Raw genomic sequence first — 19,960 nt, 5'->3', positions numbered from 1 at the left:
ATTAAACATGTACTCAACTAGTACATTATTGTGTTTTGATAAGAGGTATAGCTCTCTTCTCTCTTCCATAAAATTTCCAATCAATGAGATAAGATCAAGATTGTTACTGCTGAGTTTCGCCGGTTCTTCTCAGGTCAGGGTATTTTCTTTTCCGAACCGTTGGTAGTGTTTGATTTGACTATCAATAAGTAAGTGTAATGCTTCTATATAAAGAGCCGAGATGGCCCAGTGGTTAGAACGCGTGCATCTTAACCGATGATTACGTGTTCAAACTCAGGCGAGCACCACTTAATTTTCATGTGCTTAATTTGTGTTTATAATTCACCTCGTGCTCGGCGGTGACGGAAAACATCGTGAGGAAACCTGCATGTGTCTAAATTCAACGAAATTCTGCCACATGTGTATAGACTTTTTGGAGCAGCTTGGTGGAATTATGCTGCAAACCTTCTTCTCAAAGGGAGAGGAGACCTTAGCCCAGCAGTGGGAAATTTACAGGCTGTTAATGTAATGTAATGTAAATGCTTCTATATTGAATAAAGAGTTTTGTGTTTGAGTTTAATATTTTATTACACGCTAGGTGGTACGGGCTTCGCTCGCATTTTAGTTGGTTGTAATTGTTAGATATAAAAACTCCTTAGTCGGGTTTGAAGCTTCCTTCATACCAAAGTTTCATCAACTTCGGTTCAGCGGTTTGGCCGTGAAAGCAAAACAGACAAAAACACGGTTACTTATAATATTAGTATTAATTAAAAACTACTCGACGCCATTTTTTTTTTTAAATATTCCTAATGACTTAAGACCCGTTTAATAATGCTATTTTTTTACGACGGAGCGAATTTAAATAGGTGATTATTATGCCAATTAGTTATTTAAATTATATGTTTTTATTTTTAACGATTTTAGCCAATAGATCACAACCACGATTGTGATATATAAAGTCATCATTACATAGTATAAATCAAAGCCGCTTACCGCTGTCTGTATACTTAGATCTTTAAAATGACACAATGGATTTTGATACGATTTTTTTTTAATAGATTGATTCAAGAAAAAATATTAAAATTCAAATATTATTATTAAAAATTTATTGTTAAATACTGAGGGTCACGAACATGTGTTCGTTAAACGTACCGTCTGCAAAAAAAATAAAACGTCTATTTTTGTCTTGCTTATAATAATTATAGATGAATTTAGATACGTCATATATTTTTTATGAATATTACTCTTAATAAAAAATTAAGCGTTAGTAATTTTTTTTCTGTCGGTACTTTTAATAGTAATATTTAAATCACCTGTAAGTATTTGTTACGCCTGTGTGCGCGGCCTTAAATCTCGTGACGCTGAATATTTAACAACGACATACTAACTACAATATTTTAATTATTCATTATTAATTAAAATCTAACAACATATAATTTATTTAATAGCAATTATCTCTAATTATTTTCCACTTTAAACTAATATGTGTCAGCTGACTGCGTCTTTGGTGTAGAATATTTACAGTGCCAGTGTAGTGTGTGTATGTGCGGTGGTGACCACTTACCATTAGACTATTGTAATGACCGTTAAGTATGGTTAAGTTCAATCGTAAATAGCCCATTAAAATAAGGAATGAAGTGTCTCAATTGAATATATACATTTAAAAAAAGTTTAGCGGGATAAAATATTTATTATTTACTAATACACACATAGATACACACACATCTAGACATACTTATGAAGGCACAGATTCAAATTGCAAGGACATAAAATATAAAAATATATCTTTTAAAAAAGGAATCCAATAAAATTACTATTTTATTAAACGTAAAATTTAGATGGTATATTCTACATTGAATTTTAAATTACGAATAATTTAATACGATCGTCGATATATTATTAAATTAAAAAAAATATTCTATGAATGCAAATTAACTCGCTTCCGTGTCGTTACTAACATTTGATCCCCATTTGTGAATCATTTTCCTTTAAAGAATTACTCTGACTATTTGAATTAATTAACTTGTATTACCAATAAGCCATGACTTGTAGAAAATTCTAGAATAAATTGTATTTTGTTCCTTGACTCGGAACGCGGTCTCGTGATATTTACATAAGTCATATAAACACGAAACACTATAATTAAATAACGTATTTGATATTCGTTTTTTTTTTTATTGGTATTTCGAATAGCAAAGATCGAAATTTTCTGGTACTTTTAAACACAACTAAAGTTATAAAAATTATTTTTTTTATATGTTTTTTTTTTTAATGTGTCTTATAAATGGTCCTCCATTTGTTAAGTGGTCACCTTCGTCCGTAAAAACTGGAAGAAAAAGAGCAATACGTTTAATCTATTCCGTATACCTTTAATGCGATTCTAATTACGGTAATTAGGATGTCTTTGTATACTGTACCTAATTACACTGGCTCACGTATCCTTCAAATCAGAACATAGCGACGATGAGGTCCCATGTTATTATGTGAAAAAAAAACTTGGAAACTCAACCCGGTACACGATTGTGGAAAGTCAGAAAGTGCCATGGGATATTGACTCTATACATTATAACATTTAAAGGGTATACGGATCAAAATAGCGTACAGCGTGAGACATGAAGTGATCTTTTAGTGATCTAGCAGAGTAGCGTTGCTGTTTGGCGTTGTTAATGAATAATTAATGAGTACCCACTCAAATGCACAGTCCTCAAATTCTATTTTTAAATTGACAAATTAATCAGAACAGATTTTGTCTCTCTTGTGTTTCGATGTTGATACACCAAAATGATTATGTTTAGGATTCTCGCGAGCTGCTTTTAGGGCTGCGAAAAAACTTGCTTTGCGACAAGTTTTGGGGTCAATGATCTAAATACGAGTAATTTTTTTAATTTCATCCAAAATTAAACCTGTCATGCGACTTAAATAAACAAATGGACGGAAACGTTTGTTTGATAATGCTGGGAAGTTTCTGGAAGGAAGAACTTTTAAACTTCTTCAAAACGGACCTCGACATTTCACGAAAAGAAAACCCGATACATTTTATAAATTAGCTTTCGACATTTAACGCACATATAAAACTTTAAGACACTTTAAATTTGGAACAGACCTTCGTTTCGAAATTCAAAAAAAGGAATTTGTGAACTTTAAGAGAGCGCTGCAATCCTTGTAACCTTCGACTTAACCTACTTGACCCATACAAAATGTCATGTGTTTTGTTGAAATTAGACGAAAATATCGCACCAATAATAATGCAGCAACAGCTTCCAAAAATCTGCCAATATTATTATTATTTCCACCGGGCATAGCGTTTAATTTACTTCCTCATCAGTCTGGTTGTAGTGATCGTGAAAACCCGGGTTCTATGCCGTAGTAAAATTGAGATTACCGTCCAAGAAATTTGCTAAAAACTCAAGCCCTTAAACCATTAGAGATCTTACGTGAAAAGACACAAAGAGATCTTGATAATTATGATTCTAATTAAGCATTTTATAAAACTTTACACTACCGAAAGGTATATTTTTAGTGCTTGACCCTCAATGGACAAACGCCAATCCCAAACGTTAATCCAGGATCCTTCAAAGTGTATCAATGATATATATAGAGCCAGTAATATACATACCGATAGACGTATGGTCCAACTTCCTTGACCTTGATCTTGTCATCTTTGCCAGACATGTAGTCGTCAGCATTCGTGATGTTGAAAAGATACACCTTAGTATACAGCTTCACCTCTGGCTTTTTCCACATTTCAAAGATCTCGCCACCGTCGGACAGCACGATTTTCTGTTTAAAGATAATTTAAGCTGAGTGTTATTCACAATTTTTCCAAATTCCGTATTTGTCAAATTAATAGTTTTGTTGTGTCTCTCAGTTTGTCTATGATAGGCATTTATCTGGACCTTGTATTAGACAAAAACAGTTAAGGCTTTCTGGTAGGTACCACCATATATTCTACCACCAATTAGCAATACCTAGCATCGTTCTATGACAACTTACCATCACACCCAACTGCCCGTCCACGTTTAAAAATTATCAGTTAAAATTTTCGCTCTTATGAGAAAGGCAACTTACCCAATTGAATATGGCATTATAAGGATGAAGGAATATGATGAAGAATCCCACCCCCAACGCCACGAAACCAAGCAGAAACAATAGAAATAAACCTGTTGACAAAGGAGAAAATATTAATATCGTTATATTTGTTTATAAACTAACATCGCATTTTAAACTTCCGTACTCTTAAATTATTTCAACCGGAACCGGCTTAAGACTAGATTATAAAATATTTTTAGCTATGCGACCTTATTCTGTATCGTGATTTCTAGATTTAAATGTTGCCAGCATTGTAAGGCCAATTAGAGGTTGGTATATAACCACATAAAACTTAATGATTACCTTTCTTGATATTGTGTTTGGGGGTCGTTACGACCGTAAAAACGATATGTGTTATATTGACTTGTTAATTTGAATTGCTTGTTGGTAATTAACGAAGCCGTCTCGGGTTCAATACGGGTCTACATAATAACTTTTAAGACTGAAGAATAGGCTGGAAAAGTGTAAACTCTCGGCTTTTCTCTACTATAATAAACATGTATTATACATATAAACTTTCCTCTAGAATCGCTTTGTCTATTAATGGAACTCGCATTAAAATCCGTCGCGCAGTTGAAGAGATCTAAACGTACAGATAACGGAAAGCGACTTTGTTTTACACTATGTAGAGAAAGTACTCATCTTCTATATATATAATAAAATTGCAGTGTCTGTTTGTAACATTAAAACAACTGCTTTTTGTATACACGGTACATATACCAAAAAAAAAAACATTTTTTACTATTTTTGTTTGTCTATCTGTTTGTTCCGGCTAATCTCTGGAACGGCTGCACCGATTTGGACGGGACTTTCACTGGCAGATAGCTGATGTAATAAGGAGTAACTTAGGTTACGACATTAACTTTGTTATTAAATTCAAACGCGCACGTATTCGCGGGTACAGTAGTAAATAAATCTTCAGCATAATCATTGAAAATTTGAGGAATTAATTTGTGCAAGCCCGTCTGGATAGTTACCTCATCATGTACGACCACCAAACATCAATACATAATAATTGTGTTCCGGTTTGAAGGGTGAGTGAGCCAGTGTAGGTACAGGCACAAGACATAACATCCCAGTTCCCAAAATGGCGCATTGGCGTTGTAAGAAATGGTTAAAAATTCCTACGGCGCTAATGTGACCAGTTACTACCAAATACCATATATACTCGTCGTACCGAAATAAAAAAAAAACTGCATAGTATTTATTAAAATGACGTTGCATAAAACTCAATGTTGAGTTTCGAATAAGTGTGTGTTAAAAGGTTTTAATAAATAAAATCTTTATTTTAATCACATATCAACACACGAGTCAATATTTATACAAATACATTCCGAAGTTTTTACAAATGTTTTATTAAGAATTAAATTTTAATGTTATCGAATGTACGATAGCCTAGTGTTTAGAACGCGTGAATCTTAAACGATCACTGTGGGTTCAAACCCACCACCATTGAATTATAATGAGCTAAAGAAAGTAATTGGTATGCATTACAAAACATAGTCAAAATAAACAATTTACTTGGTTAGGTACTGAGTTCCGATTTGAAGGGTGAGTGAGCCAGTGTAACTACAAGCACAAGGGACATAACTTCTTAGTTTCCAATGTTGATCGCACATTGGCGATGTAAGGAATGGTTAATATTTCTTACATCGTCATTGTCTATGAGCAGTGGTGACTACTTACCATCAGGTGGCCCATTTCTTCGTCCGCCTACCTATATCATAAAAAAAAATAACATCGATCTTTGTTCTTCTAAAAGAACAATCTAGAAAAATTCTTAATCGACGTATCAAAAATTTACTTTTTTATTAACATGCGATAAAGATACTTGTGTTATTTAAATATCAATATAATTGATTTCAATGTCGCATGTCAATTTGTTATTATTACGTTTCTGTTTTTTTTTATATTTATTTCCTAAAGAATGTTTCTCAACCTTGCCGGTAGTCATATTTATAGCAAAGTTCAAAAGTCAAAAGCTTTGAGTGACAAGTTCAAAAGAAAAAAAAAACGTATGCGTCTCGGGACGTCCGACACAAGTGATAACTTAAACGAATCTAAGTTTAACTATTTAATATTGAAATTGTTTAACTTGAGAAAAGCTTTACTTAAATTTTATGTAAAGAAATTATGATTCATTAATAAAATCTTTTATTGATTATATAATATTATATAATAATAATTGATAATATAATACTTTAAAGAAAGGGAGGAAGAACCTGTCGACCGTATGCGTAAGGGAAAGAGAAGCCATACAGGCTGGCGCCGTAACGCGTTACGTAACGAAGCGGTATACCCTCCCATAAGAAGTTATCACTTCAAATTACTTAATTATTTTGCCGTATGGGTCATGACGGTAGCATGCGAAAGTGGTCATATGACGTCCGCCGAAGATGGAGAGAGTGCCGTTGGTTTTTTTACTGGGTATTCCAGTGTACAAGGGCGTACTAATCGTCCTGGATAGTCCGGCGAGTCAGGCAAGAAGGCGTAACGTGTTTTTCCAGCGAATAGAAAAAAGGTTACGTAGAAACGTCAAACGGTAAACGTCAAATCAACCAACTTTCTTATGGTCTTAGTTTATTTATATATTTATATAGAGAGTTGCAGTACAAAAGGACTAATACAAACAAGCCAACTTTATACCCTGTACAAGTTAGCTGGATCTTTTTGACAGAGTCATGAGAAACAGAAAATATAACATATATAACAGTCGATGGAACGATGGAATGCGTAATTCAAATTAGAATTAAATTTATTTTCAACTTATTTTTCTAAAAAGAGTTATATCAGCTAAAGAGAGCCCAACCACTAGCCAAAGAAACCCCACCCAAAAGGACCCCCGTTCGTAACAATAACTTTACAATGAACTTCAAATGATGATAATAAGGATTTTTGTAATCGATATTTGTATCAGTTACTGCCTGTTATTCGCGTCCCTACCGTCCGATCGATGTAACATTGTACAAGCGTCTATTATTTTCAGTGTTTCTATTTAAATATTACTTTAAAGCAGTAATATAATAGAAAAAGTCTTAAAATTTTCGGATAACGCCTGAATCTTTAGGAACTTTTGTTGTTTATATGTATTTTTTTAAATTTTTAAAATCATTAAATTAAGAAAATAATATGTTCGTCATTGTAAAGTTATTTCGATCAGAAAAGTTTACATCTGTCAAAAAGATCAAGCTATCTCGTACAGGGTATAGTATCTTGGTGTGCGTGACAGCTACGCTTGACGCTCTCCAAACTAAGTGTTCTCATCTTAGACAGTCTATCCAGTATTATAAATACGTAAATATAAATGTCAAAGGTTAAGGCGTCTTAAAACTTGTTCGAGTGCAAGCATATCAAAACAAAAGCTTACAACTTTAGGTCTTGTAAATATTCATCCAGAGATTGCCGCAGACGTCTCAAATATTCGCACGATCCGGTTTGCCATTGAGATTAGAAGATTCAATTTCTGGTATATTATTTTATTCATAGTATTATTATTTAGATATTCATTTCTTATAAGTGTTATGAAGCATAAAATCAAATTTAATAAAACAATTTTTTTCTCTTTATAGGCCTCACACCAAGGTTTAAACGCAGATATCTAACCCTTACAGGATCCCCCGTAATTCCCCGGTAAAAAAGACATATATCCATATACAATTGAAACGATAAATATAGAAACAGAACCAGATTTTTTTAACAGGCAACATTATTAAACAAGAATCATAAAAAATCCAATTTATTTATTGAAACGTTGAATACTTTTATTACATCCGTATTTAATTACAATTATTATTCAAAATAAAATAAATAATTATTATTTAAGTTAATAGTGGTTGTAAAAGCCTACTAACTGCTTCTACTTCATCCCTCTGCCCTTATCCCAATTTACTTGGGGTCGGTCGTCATCTCACAAGTAACATTATTTCCAGCCATATCATCTTTCACACAATCCATCCATATTTTTATTAGACGTCCCCTTCCTGAATATTTTGATATTGTCAAAGAAATAAGTAAATAAATATTGGACAACATCACATACATTACTCTGATCCCAATGTAAGTAGCTAAAGCACTTGTGTTATGGAAAATCAGAAGTAACGACGGTAACACAAACACCCAGACCCAAGACAACATAGAAAACTAATGAACTTTTTCTACATCGACTCGGCCGGGAATCGAACCCGGGACCTCGGACGTCGGAGTGGCGTACCCATGTAAACCGGTGTACATACTATTCGACCACGGAGGTCATCAAAGTCGGTCAATATTTTAAAATTAAAGGTAAGTATTTGTTTTGGTCCGATACCTTTTTGTAAAAATTTTATTCATAAAATTAGCGATCACGTGCTGTCTACCAAATCCGGATCGATTTAGTGATTTGTTTTTATTTTTATGATAGACGGAAAATGTGCCACCTGATGGTAAGTAATCATCACCACCCATAGACATTGGCGCCGTGAGAAATTTGAATTATTCCTTACCTTTAATGCGCCACCAACTTGGGAACTAAGTTTTTACGTCCGTTGTGATTCTACTGGGTCACTCACTCCTCAAACCAAAACACGACACAAAGTATTCAACATAGTAACACAATGAAATTCTGCCTGCCTGGTGGGCTAAGGACTCTTCCTTCCACAGCATGGTGGAAGGAAGAGTCTTTAGCCCACCAGGGAGCCATTTACAGACTTTTACGATTCTAGTTAACTTCTTATATCGACTTTCAATTTTACTTTCGAAGTATCGATAATAGTATCGCCGAGATTCAAAAACAAATACGAGATAATAAATGTTATTTTAAGTTTATAAGTGATTGCAAATTGTTCATAAGAGCCTGGGAATAGACAATTAGTGATTTTTGCACACCACCGCACCGTACTACTGTGTTGTCAATAAACTTCCGTTGATACCGAATCAGCCGAATCACAAAAAAACAAATGACGTATCAGCGTCGCGGATCATATTCTAAGTAATAAAAATATCAATCAACAGTTTCTAGTCAATCATAAAATTGTTATAATAGTTTACATGTTATTTGATATTACAATTATATAGCTATTTAAACAAGTTATCGACAGGTAGAAAAAAAAGGTTATTTTCCATGAAACGTATAGCGCGATGTCGAGCTATGGATTTTAGGAAAACACGTGTCCGTATAAAAAATGTTATCATTATCAAAAAATCATATCTGTGATGTATATATATGTCGGGGGGACATCAGATCTATTGTCACTAAATTATTGTTCATCGTGTGGGCGTACAGTGGGTAATCGTGAAAATAATACAAATAACACTTAGTTAGTGTTTAATTACAATTTATTACACTATTAGGTTCACACAAAAAGTACTCAAATTAGAATGATATCCCTCAGCACTTCCTGAACGGTAGGACAGTTCCGTGACCTCACTCGGCTTATGCTTAGCTGTAAGTAATCTGCCTCGACCCGAGCGATGCCTTCACGACTCTGCACCGAACTACATCGAAGTCAATTTCACAACCGTAGGCGCGCTTTTCGTTCCGTTGAGTGTATCGACATATGGAACGAGAATGTAAATTTTTAATATATACCAGCTGCCCGTCCTGTCTTAGAAACGTCTTACTAAATAAGAATTTTATTTACTTCCCGATCGCAGCACTCACACAAAAAACTTCATCAATATCGGTTCAACCTTTATAGATTTCATTTAGTCACACACGTACAAAATATTTACATACATATATAAAGATATTATATTAATATTTCTTACAAAGCCATTGTCTAAGGGCGGTGGTGACCACTTACCATCAGTTGACCCATTAGCTCGTCCGCCTACCGAAATCATAAAAAAAAAATATAATAATTTATAATCATTAAATTTCTATATCTATTTATAATTTTATTTATGATTCTATGTCTAATTATTATCAAAAACTAGATTTTATTATTATTTAATAATGTATGAAAAATTATAAAATTAATGACATATATAAAAAAAAGTACTGTATCAGTGGACGGTGATATTATTGTATCATTCAAATTAAGTTGTGGAATAATTCAAGTCTAAATAAAGCCTAATTATAAAAACCGCGAGTGTTTTATCAGGAAGTCTGTCAACATAAATTTAATTGTGCATTGATATATTTGATGTGTTGTTCTAGGTTAAGGATTACCAAGGGAATTGCTACTACTATACTAGTCTTCAAAATTTAATTGATCCGTACCGATCAATCTCTTTCGTGTCTTCTCCATCCTACGTGACGTTGGCGAAATAATCTCTGTGCCCTGTCGGCGCAACTAAAAGCCATTAAACTAAGAATTGATGATAATATCTTTGATACAACTTTTTACACTAGCAATGGCGACCATTGGAGAGATTAAATTAGTTTTTGCATTGCAAATATCTGATGACGATCTTTTTACAAGCAAATAAAAAAAAAAGTAAGAGTATAAGAGTATTGTACAATAACATTAACAGCCCGTTAATTCCCCACTGCTGGGCTTAGGCCTCCTCTTTCTTTGAGGAGAAGGTTTGGAGCATATTAAACCACGCTGCTCCAATGCGGCTCGGTTTATACACATGTGGCAGAACTTCGTTAAAATTAGAAACATACAGGTATCCTCACGATATTTTCCTTCACTGCCAAACAAAACTTAAGCACATGAAAATTCAGTGCCCGGGTTTGAACCCGCAATCATCGGTTAAGATGCACGCGTTCTAACCACTGGGCAATCTCGGGCTAATAGATAAGGCATCGGCATCCTAAGCCGGGGGTTGCAGGATTGTACAATACGTACTGTTAAAACTACTAGACAAAAATATATCATTTCATAGCAGCGCTTTGAAAACTCGTTTTAAATTTCGACTATTCACGTGACTAACGTGAATTTCACTATCCAACTCAAAATCAAACTCAAATTCCTTTATTCAATATAGAAGCATTACACTTACTTATTGATAGTCAAATTAAACACTACCACCGGTTCGGAAAAGAAAAGTCCCTGACTTGAGAAGAACCGGCGAATGAAACTCGGCGGGTCTTTTTTTTTTTAGTCAATCTAATTAAATACATATATTAAATATGAATAGAAATAGCCAGGAGGCGATCGTTTTATTCACAAGGTGTGCTATCAATCATAAACTCACTAATTGTATAATAACCTTTCGCACACAAGCGTTCCTTAACATTTTTTTTTAATTTTGCAACAGGAGCATGTTGAACACTTTCTGAGATCCTGTAGACCTGTATACATTGCTCCACAAAAGACTTACTAACATCTTATTACTATTTTATTTTTTTTATGACATTGGTTGGCGGACGAGCATATGGGCCACCTGATGGTAAGTGGTCGCCACCGCCCATAGACAAAGGCGCTGTAAGAAATATTAACCATTCCTTACATCATCTATGCGCCACCAACCTCCGAAACTAAGATGTTATGTCCCTTGTACTTGTGATTACACTGGCTCACGCACCCTTCTACCTGGAACACAACAATACAGAGTACTGTTATTTGGCGGTAGAATATCTGATGAGTGGGTGGTACCTACCCAGACGGGCTTACACAGAGCCCTACCACCAAGTAAAATTACTAAAAATTAAACAAGCAAAAATACGCGAATTAATTACGTTACATAAATTATTTAACTTAAGGTTATAATTTACAAATAATAAATCATATTCAACGCCAACTAATATGATATATAAATAATTAAATATGTGCGTAATGAATAGATTCATAGATCATGGCGTCAACATGACTTGCGGCGTCTGAGTGCTGACGCGTCATGCTACACAGTAACCATACGTTAAAGAACATGCGTGTTGAAGTCATTCACCGCGTGCGCACGGACTCGAGACTAGAGAGAACACGGAGGGACTTCACCGGAGTGGCAACAAGTTTCAAAATGTCCGTTAAAAGATGCCCAGCAGATGTCAAACATTATTGATGGTTATTATTAATCAGGCGGTGAAATCAGATTCGGATTTTAAAGGTCTAGAGGCCCTGGGGCCTCAAAGGAGAGGAGGTCCAAGAGCAACAGAGGTGTGGAGACCCTAATAATTATATTATGAATAAATTTCAATATATTAAATTAAATCCGTAAACTAGAATTGATTTATTGGTATCGGTAACATTTAAAACAGTTATTAGAAACATTATTATAATTTGACTGCTAGATATTTGTTATCTCGTCGGAATCTCTGTTGCCAGGGCTCCTCTCTCTGGAGGTCCCTGGACAGTTGCCCCGGTTGCCCTCCCCTAAATCCGGGCCTGGGTGAAATAAACTCTGGAGCCTTTAAGAGTAGAATGAACAGGTTTCTTTTGGATGGGCATGTACCACCTTCGTCTTCATCTACACTTTCCATCAGGTGAGGTGGAAAACCAACGCCTATTCCATTATTACTACATTGAAAAAATAAAAAAACTGTGTCAGTAATAAACTAAGTATAATATTTATAAAATGAGTAAATAAAATACCCAACACGCACACACAGAGCGTCATGTCGTTTCGTGTCACAAGCGAGTCGGTCTGGCGTCCAAAATTTCTTCCCTCTTTTAGAAAATGTTCTCATTACCGAAAATATATTGTCTTGAGGTTCTATTTCTTTACATCAGTAAAGACCTGAATTGTAATGTTGTATCTAATTTAATTCAACGTCGGTTCACCGAGACGCAACGGCACCTGGTGATCAGCGTTGCGTTGAAACATTGCACCCGTATAAACATACTCAATAGGCAAATTACTGGTCGGCTCCGTGACGCAATCACGATGTTTATTTTAATTTAAAATAGGTATACAGGTAGACATTGGCTACCTGATGATAAGTGGGCACCAGTGCTTATAAACATAATGCTGTAATAAACATCACGAACCTTTGGAATTAAATATGACCACTTTATTTGACAAATTTGTTTTTGTAACTCAGTGTAAGCAATCACTTGAAATTTTAACATTGTTGCACAGTTCCTTTAAACTCGAGTTAAGCCGCATTTCTTGCATAAAACGACGATAGATTTTATATTCGTAACAAACAACAGGTCAACAAGTTAACAGGTCTTTCTAAACAGCAAATACAATAGTTCAACATGACTAGTCTGTAACAAATATTACAGGAAATGTTCAAGATTGATAACACTTGTCAACAAATCTCTATCACTCGCAAATTGCATTAACTATAACACATTTGTCTGATAATGATTGATGATATCAGCGTAGTATAGATATGTAGTTTTTGTTAATCCTTTAAATATTGCGTTTTAATATCGATTGACGTGTACATAATTTTTTTTTTAAGATTACAAATGAATATAATATAAAATTGTTATACAGAGTCATATTTAAAATAATCTCTCCTGGTTCCCACCCGACGCAAAGCTGCCCATAATGCAGGCTGCATTTCCACGCTGTACGGCAATGGACAACCTCTGCGCCAGGTAGGACCCGGAGCGACTGTCAAATCCCCTCTCTCTAAGGCGATAGCCAATCTCCCTGATTAAAGCAAGGGCATCCGACCCCCAACATCCTATATTATATATATTAAATTAACATTTTTTTATATTAAAAGTTTAAAACCATTGCTCGGAATGAATTATTTTTTAGGAAATGTCAGTCTAACGATAATACTTACTTCAAATCTTTTAAGCTATTAAAATTTAAACAGTCTTATCGCCACAACTGGTGATAGAACTGGTTCATTTTAAGCCTAAAGAATTGCAAAAGAACGGGGAACGTTACGAGTTTACGACCAATTCTAAGTAATGTTATTAATTCTTAACTATGTCACATGAAAGTTTTAACACTCGAAGTAGAAAAATTAACGTTTTTTTCATGGGCCAACTCGGTGCAAGACCAAGACCTCGGGTTTTGCAGCCATCAAGGCAGCTCACATGTAGGTCTACATAATATCAATGATCCATATCCAAATTAACATATAATATCATTCCACGGCAACTGTATTTTTCTTATCGGAACCTTGATTACAGACATAAAAGGTCGACATGGTAAAGCCTTCGGAATTGCCAGTTAACAAATTAAATTTGGCATAAATTAATTATTTTTTTGGCGAGCTCCGACCACTCCTAGCAGTAGGCGTTAGATATGGAATGTAATATTTTCGGCTTAAACCGATGATTAGTGTTTTCAAATTAAAATATACAAATGCGTTTTTTTGACTGAAATAACTACATAAATACGAGCATTTATAATTTTTTTTTTTCTAGAACTGTGTATGGTCCTGTCTATTTAGCCAGAATGTATAATGTATCAACATCATAATTCGTTTTCAAAAAACTAATCAAATAACTAGATAATTTTTTTTTATTTTAGTTAAATAAATTGTGATTTCATTTGGCTTATTAATTTTTACGTTCGTCTATAAATTACAAGAAACTTTATTTATTATAAGATGCGAATTATTTACATTGAGGCCGTAAGAATATACAAATAAAAATTGAAAATAGTTATTGTACAAATCATGACCGCGTGGAATGGTGGCTTGAATACTAATTAATTAAGTTTATTTGCTTATTAACTTCAAAAATTTTAAAGATTAATTCACCTGGAATTGTTAGCACTAGCACACCCCCCCCCCTCCTTAAAGTATATGACACGTGCAATACCTTATTCAAATATTATGAATGATAGAGTAACTCTGTCTGACTGTCTGTTGCTCTTTCAAGGCCAAACCACTGAAACGAATATGGATGATGATGATGTATGATGAAATTTAGTATCAAGCAAACTTGAACCCTATGGAAGGATAGGCATTATACGTAACCCTGACGACCAACGCTTACAACGCTGGCGAAGCCATGAGCGAAATAAATTAATATAAGTAATCACTGGTTCACTGTGTAGAATCTGCCGAGAAGAACTGTCTAAAATTCACTATTTAGTCTCTTAAATCAAGTTATGTGTTCTACACGTAAAATCTATATGAAATTACTAAATCTAGAATCTAATCAAATTCTTGGTTATATGGTAAAGGTCTGCGCCCAGTAAGTTCGCTCACTTCTTGATAAAAGGTCAAATTATTTGACGCACAGTATCAATAATTGCCAAAGTTAACAACATATTCACTATAAATGTCTAGCTGAAAACTTCTAACGTCTATATCACACAAACCATCACCTCCCAATTTCACCTCCTAGAGGGGTGGATTAAAGGTAGCCTATATACCCTGGGACTCAAACCATACCAAATTTTATCTAAATAGGTTAAGCTTTAAGCGTGAACAGATATAAATCATCGTTTTACCTTTTGTAGTTTGGACTTCCGGATATACATACGACGAGACGTATAAATCAATGAATATTATAATGGATATTAACATTTTTTTCAACATTAACAGTCTGTAAATTTCCCACTGCTGGGCTAAGGCCTCCTCGCTGCTCCAATGCAGGTTGGTGGATACACATGTGGTTAAACTTCGTTGAAATTAGACGCATGCATGAGCACGAGATGAATTATAAACACAAATAAAGCACATGAAAATTCAGTGATTCGGATGCACGCGTTCTAACAACTGGGTCACCTCGGCACTAGATATTAGTATAGACTAAAATATATATAAATTAATCAGTTAGTGATTTATTTTGAAAATCACGGTGTTTTTCGTCACACTATATTAGCGGGGGAAGTTTTTGGACTGTTTTTACGGTTGTTTTTTATCATTTCTATAACATTAAATCAATTTTCGAAAAGTACAGAATTGATCTCCTCTAAATTATCTTTGCAACGGTATAAAAACTACAATTCCGTGAACTAGCAAGACTTTAATTAAACATACGTTAAACTGTACCCAAAAAAAAAATTATCCATCGTAAATCATTTGAAGATACTTCGATCACGAATCGTGCGCCGAAATATAAATCACAATATTTTTTTCCATGTGCGTACGAACTAAATTAAAAAAAAACAAAACTAATTAATTATTCATAACTTTTAGGTACAATAATTTACTTATTGATAGGATATTTATAAGAGGATATATTAAATACCGGTAATATATCATAATATAAGATATATCACCGAACATTTAGCATTTATTTTATATCTTCGAACAACAAGTGACTCTTAAGTCATTAATAAATTAAACTACATCCGGTTACTATAAACAAGGTATGATGAGTTCTGTTTACTAGGTTTGTCTATACTTGAGATTGTAAAACCAAAATTGATATGATTTTGTATTCGCTTTTTGACATTATAATGTTCCGCGCGCTCTAATAGAATATATGATGAGTGAGTGGTACCTATCCAATCGGGCTTGCACAAAGCCCTACCATCAAGAGATTATAATCTAAGGTGACCCGTTAAATTGTATGGTTACTTACAAATCTAAACGAACAGCTTCGAAAGGAGTATTTAATTTACAATGTAGTGCATTAATTTTAAATAATTTATAATCTTAGCTTGATTAACTTAGTGGCTTTATAATTAAATTGACTGAATTTAAAAAAATATATATCAAAATACGTCGTTCAAAACTGTACGCCAGTTCAAAATCTGCCTAGATTTATTTTAATCTTCCTTAAAGTTTTTCGGATATCCATGAGACGTTTAAAAAGCGTCCCTGTAAAAAACAGTTACTTCCCACAAATTTACATATACACTTACAAGAGAACAAAAGCCAGGTAAACAACATTTGACGTCGAATTGGAGCGATATCATTGGTCGAGAATTTACGTTAGAGCGAACGAATTACGTTCTGATTGGCTAAACAGCAGTCATCGGAACTTTGAAAGTTAAATTTAATTGGATACAAGCAGTTAAGCGAAATAGTGTTGTATTATAAATAAAGATACGTTAATCAAGAACTATTTGTAGTAATTTAGCAGAGCTACTAACAAATATTAATAATATAATACAATTAAATAATATATAATATCACTACAAAGTCGGTCGGTTCAATTCAATCATTTACCATAAAAAATATAGTGGAATACGGTTAACGCAAACCGAATTCCACGCGGGCGAAGCTTCTTTTATAACTAGTACATAATGTAGACTTACAATTGATCTCTCGAATCATGCATCAGGTCATTCAACTCTACAGTAAGACGAAAATATAGCGGTTTTAATATCAAAGTACTACATAAGAACAATTTAACAACAGCGTATGTCTGAATGTCGCTTCTGAGTTCGTTTTACTTGGTGGCAGAGATTTGTGCAAGCTATGGTAGGTAACCTCATCATATATTCTATCTCCAGTAATATGGAGTATTGATGTCATTCGATTTGAACATTTTGAAGAGGCAATGGATCATATCGGAAATGAACTTGAAGATTTTAAAGCAAACAAATATAAAAATATTAAATTCGCAAGAAGTTTACAGGAAGAACATACGTTAACAATAGAAATCAATGGATCAAACGACAAAGATTACAGACAGCGCAACCAAGAAACGAATAAAAATTTCGAAGAAATATATGCAGAACTTCTCCTCGAAGGGGGAGGAGGCCTCAGCCCAGCAGTGGAATATTTACAGGCCGTTAATGTAATGTATGTAATATGCAGAACTTAACAATGATAGACAGAAAAAAGGGAACACTATAGGATACGTATTCTGATTCAAATTAACTGAAAAGTTCTTCAAATAATAGTAGCATGGCATCTGAAGTAAAAACGATATATATAATACTCTTTATTGCACTGAGAAATTTTTTACATGGTAATTTTACTCATGAGATTATTGTTCACAATGGCGGGCTTATTTCTAAAAGAAATTTCTTCCAGCCAACCCACAGCTGTAAGAGATAGTGTTATGTAGCAGGTATAAGTAGTGCAACATTAGATACTCTTACTAATAATATATAAAAGAAACAATTTTAATATAATATAATATATATAATATAAAATAATTTTAATATAATATGTATTACGTTTATATAAATATCTATAATATAATAAATACATATATACTAAATTATTATACTTATACTACATCTAAATACACAAATATTATAAATATATCTACTGTAAAAATAAAAAATAAACTAAAAGATAATAGTAAATTTGTCAAAATTTATGAAAGTAGTGAGAGAAAGTGCTCTTTTACTCTTTTTTTAAAGAGGTTGATGTTTGGACTCTTTTGAATGTGTTTTGGGAGACTGTTCCAGAGATTTGCTGCACGTACCGTGAAGGAGTTAAGCAGAAACTTTGTATTACCTCTAGGCACTACTAACTCTGAAGTAATACAGGAACGTCTGGAACGTGTTGGAGGAGGAAGAAGGTTGAAACGGGAGCGAAGGTAAGCAGGAGAATTTGGATCATTAAGAATATTAAAAAGGACTGACAGGATGTGCATATCACGGCGAAGGCGGATAGGGAGCCATTTAAGTTGATTACGAAATGCAGATATATGGTCATATTTACGTAGACCGTAAATGAACCGAATAGCCAGGTTTTGAAGACGCTCTAATTTATTAAGTAGCTCCTCAGTCACATCCAAATAGCACACATCAGCGTAGTCGAGGATTGGTAGAAGAAGAGATTGCGCTAGCATAATTTTTGTGCTGAAAGGGAGAAAGTATTGGAGACGTTTAAGAGAGTGGTAAGTGTAGTGTATCCGCTTGCTAACATCATTGACTTGGGCTACCCAGGACATATTGCAGTCAATAATAAGACCCAAGTTCCTTACTGAATCGCAGTAAGAAATTGGAATCCCGTCATAAAGTAGTTTGGGGACTAGCCCCCAGTCTAGCTTGCTTCTAAGCCTGCTACTGCCTACAATTATAGCTTGTGATTTTTTGGGATTCACAAGAAGGCCAAAAGATATAGCCCACGACTGAATAGCAGACAGGTCCATATTCAGTAAATCAACAGCCCTGGGTAGCTCAGCCAAACTAAAATGTCGATAAAGCTGTAGATCATCTGCATACAGATGGAAGGGAGAAGTAATAAATCGGGAAATGTTATTAATAAAAACAGAAAACAGTAATGGTGAAAGTACGCCGCCTTGAGGGACACCAGCCGTGAGCTCTAACCAATCTGACGAGGAATCGTCGGTTTTTACACATTGCTGGCGTCCGAAGAGGTATGAATGAAACCAGTTAATAACAAGAGGAGAGACGTTGACTGCACGAAGAGAACCAAGAAGTATGTCAAAGTCAACGGAGTTGAAGGCGCTGCTAAAATCCAACAGAGCAATTGCAGTGAGCTTGGTGTTATCCATAGCCCACCGCACATCCTCCGTTATCTTCAGCAAGGCACCAACAGTGCTGTGGGATGGACGAAAGCCAGATTGGAAAGGACATAACAGGTTGTAAGTTGTAAGAAAGGAATAAAGTTGTTCGTGTACAATGGACTCAATTACCTTAGAGAGGATAGGGAGGATAGATATAGGACGATATTGGGACATAGAAGTAGGATTGCTGGTTTTGGGAAGAGGTATAACGATAGCCTTCTTCCAGAGTGTTGGGAAGACATTGCATGAAAGTGAATAATTTATAATGTGGGTGATCACTGGTGCAATGTCATCCAACACTGGTAGTATCATATTAAGGCTGAGGCTATCGCTACCAATGGCTTTGGTGGAAATAGAACGGACACACTTCTTGATAACATCTTCAGAAACCAACTGGAAAAAGAAAGAGGGACAGTTTGGTGGTTCAAGAGAAGATAAATAAGAAAGAGTATCTGATTTCGTTATAGGATCTACAGTAGTGGGAGGGCTAGTGAAGAAAGAGTTTAGTGCTTTAAGGTCAACGGAACTGTGGCAGGCTACAGGAGTTTTGTCCACACCCATTGACCTTAAAAAACTCCAAACTTGGGTTTGACAGAGATTTTTGATTGTTGAGTGAATGTAGCGACGTTTTGCGTCCCTGCACATTCTGTTGCAGATGTTACGTAATCTTTTGTATGCTACAAAATTTTCCTCAGATGCACACTTTTTATATCGACTCTTGGCTT

At 34.4% G+C, this 19,960-nt stretch overlaps 1 protein-coding gene across 2 annotated transcripts in view; it reads right to left on the bottom strand.

The window, feature by feature from the left end:
- The window catches only part of LOC125074999 (lysosome membrane protein 2-like), a 93,749-nt gene that overhangs the window by 11,843 nt on the left and 61,946 nt on the right, over positions 1-19,960 (bottom strand). For both annotated transcript variants that reach the window (XM_047686528.1, XM_047686527.1), the window contains exons 2-3: positions 4,048-4,139; positions 3,596-3,759 (exon numbers count right to left, since the gene is read on the bottom strand). In XM_047686528.1, coding sequence (XP_047542484.1) covers positions 3,596-3,759; positions 4,048-4,139 — 256 coding nt within the window. The remainder of the gene's footprint in view (positions 1-3,595; positions 3,760-4,047; positions 4,140-19,960) is intronic.

Source organism: Vanessa atalanta, chromosome 29 (genome assembly GCF_905147765.1).
Source record: "Vanessa atalanta chromosome 29, ilVanAtal1.2, whole genome shotgun sequence".
NCBI classification, from domain to species: domain Eukaryota; kingdom Metazoa; phylum Arthropoda; class Insecta; order Lepidoptera; family Nymphalidae; genus Vanessa; species Vanessa atalanta.
The sequence above is the reverse complement of the archived record's forward strand: the minus strand, read 5'-3'. Positions and strand labels throughout refer to the sequence as shown.